A 2,780-nucleotide genomic window follows, 5' to 3' on the forward strand; every position below is an offset into this window, starting at 1 on the left:
TAATGCAAGAGAATCACCTAATCCCAAGAGCTGGAGGTTGCTGTGAGCTGTGATGCCATAGCACTCTACTAAGGGTGACAAAGTGAGACTCTGTCTCTTTAAAAAAAAAAAAAGAAAGAAAGAAAAAAAGAAAAATGGTAATTAAGTGGAATCATGATTGCTATTGTATGTTTTATCCATATTTTATAAAGGGGAAGCTGAGCACTAGAGCGGTTTAAGTAAAAATAGGCACCAAAAGAGTGTGCAGTTCACAAGTCAAGTAGATCTGAGTTCAGTTTCCAGCTTTGTGTGTGACTTTGGGTAAGTAATCTGAGGGCACATTTATAGTTATTATTTGCATTAATAGCCCTTCATTGAGAAGGGCCATTAGGAAGTTACTGTTTCACCTTAAAGCAGAGTGTCCAAAGAGAGAATTAGTGGTACCAATGGGGTGGGGGGATAAGAATATTGAATACCCGGTACCCTCTGTAAAAAGTAATATGGAACTGGGCGGTGCCTGTGGCTCAGAGGAGTAGGGCACTGGCCCCATATGCCAGAGGTGGCAGGTTCAAACCCAGCCCTGGCCAAAAAAAAAAAATATAATATGGAACTGACTTTATCCTGTGAAAGGAAGGCTTAGCTGCAGTAAGTTAAAGTATCTGTGGACTGGGCAGTGCCTGTGGCTCAGTGAGTAGAGCACCAGCCCCATATTCTGAGGGTGGCGTGTTCGAACCTGGCCCTGGCCAAACTGCAACAAAAAATAGCTGGGCATTGTGGCGGGTGCCTGTAGTCCCAGCTACTCGGGAGGCTGAGGGAAGAGAATTGCTTAAGCCCAAGAGTTGGAGGTTGCTGTGAGCTGTGATGCCATAGCATTCTACCAAGGGCGATAAAGTAAGACTCTGTCTCTAAAAAAGAAAATCTGTGGACCAAGCGTGGCATTTAAAAAAAAAATCTTGAATTTTGTTAATTGCTTCATAGTTGTGAAACTTAGAATTGGAAGCATTTTTGAATGTGCAAATATTACTAAGAGTTGCTTTGGGAAGCCTGATCTACTCTTCTGGTATGATTTAAAATAGCACTTGTATTCTCAAGGGTCTGGTATAATTTTTAATAGCACTTGCATTCTCAAGAGACTCCTAGTTTGGATGTAGACCTTATTTCATCAATTACTGTTTATTCTTGTTATATGAGCTAGTTATAAATTAGCTTTGCTGGTTACAGACATGCAGAAAGGATCTGTCATTTGTCATCAGTCAAGTGTTTATTCGTACTTGCTAAAAGTGTTTTGTGTACTATAAGCACATTTTTAGTACTTGATATTGGCAAGTTTACGATCTTTTAGGTTGTGTTATTGTATACAGTTTTAAGTTATTGTTAGACATAGTGGTTTTAGGACTGTGTGTGTTTAAAAATTTTTTTTGATAGTAATTATAAATTAAATCTGCATATAGAATAAATTTTATCCTATTTTGAAGTAGCTTAAAATTAGTTGATTATTAGATTATATTCAAATTGTGCAGAGATGGTTAAATGTTTTTTATTTGTCTTTGAAACAGGATGATGATTGGGGAAACATTAAAATAAAAAATGTAAGTATTATTTTATGAACACTTACGATGGAGTAACCTTATGATACTAAAATTAATTCCAAAGGATTGTTTTTTCATATATGTATTCAATTCTGGCACCATTGTGGAAAATGCCTTTTCTTTTTCTTTTTTTTTGTAAGGATTAGGCTGACATTTATCAAAAAAAAAGTATATAAATGGGCAATAAACATTTGAAAGGATGCTCAAATTACTAACCTTTAGAAAAAATGAAAAGAAAAATCACAGTAAGATATTTCTACACACGTATTAAAATGACCACAGTAAAACACAGAGAAAATAAAGGTGTTGAGGATTTGGAGAAATTGGTACCCTTGATGAGAAAAATGATATATCCCCTATAATAAACAGTATGGAGGTTCCTCAAAATTATCATATGATGTAACAATCCTACCTCTGAGTATGTATCCAAAATAGGCGGCATACGGCCTGGAATTGACATTTGTGTACCCCTGTTCATTGTGGCATTAGTCATAAAAGCTAAAAGAAAAAACAAAAATATAGTATGTGCATACAATAGATTATTATTCTGCTTAAAAAAAGGAAACTCTAGTCACAGGCAATGATAAGGACAAACTATGAGAATTACGTTAACTGAAATTAGTAACAAAGTGACAGTTTGTAAGTCCCCTTTATGAGATATTTTAAGGAGCCAAACTCAAAAAACCAGAAAAGTAGAAATGTCTTTGTCAAGGTCTAGAAAGAGAGTGAAACAGGCAGCTTTTTAATGGGTATTGAGTTTTAGTCCTGCAATATGTAAAAGTTCTAGAGGCCCTTTGCATAAAATTGTGACTATACTTAACACTACTGACCTTTACAATTAAAAAGGCTGGTGGTTTTCTCATTCTCAAAGGTGGTGAATTTTATATTTATATATTATATCACAATTAAAAATTTAAAAAGTGATAATTAAAAGATAGATTTAAGAAGCTTTCCAAGGCTCGGCGCCTGTGGCTCAAGTGGCTGAGGCGCCAGCCACATACACCTAAGGTGGCATGTTCGAATCCAGCCCTGGCCGCCAAACAACAATGGCGGGCGCCTCTGGTCTCAGCTACTTGGGAGGCGGAGGCAGGAGACTCGCTTGAGCCCAGGAATTGGAGGTTGCTGTGAGCTGTGATGCCACGGCTCTCTACCCAGGGGGACAGCTTGAGGCTCTGTCTCAAAAAAAAAAGCTTTCCAAAATTACCTTCAAAT

General features: G+C 37.0%; 1 protein-coding gene across 1 annotated transcript in view; it reads left to right on the plus strand.

The window, feature by feature from the left end:
* USP14 (ubiquitin specific peptidase 14) overlaps positions 1-2,780 on the plus strand; it is a 51,158-nt gene that overhangs the window by 1,603 nt on the left and 46,775 nt on the right. The window contains exon 2 of the mRNA XM_023510161.1: positions 1,536-1,568. Coding sequence (XP_023365929.1) covers positions 1,536-1,568 — 33 coding nt within the window. The remainder of the gene's footprint in view (positions 1-1,535; positions 1,569-2,780) is intronic.

The sequence above is a fragment of the Otolemur garnettii genome, unplaced genomic scaffold (assembly GCF_000181295.1).
Source record: "Otolemur garnettii isolate 467f Iridium unplaced genomic scaffold, OtoGar3 scaffold00012, whole genome shotgun sequence".
In the NCBI taxonomy this organism is placed as follows: domain Eukaryota; kingdom Metazoa; phylum Chordata; class Mammalia; order Primates; family Galagidae; genus Otolemur; species Otolemur garnettii.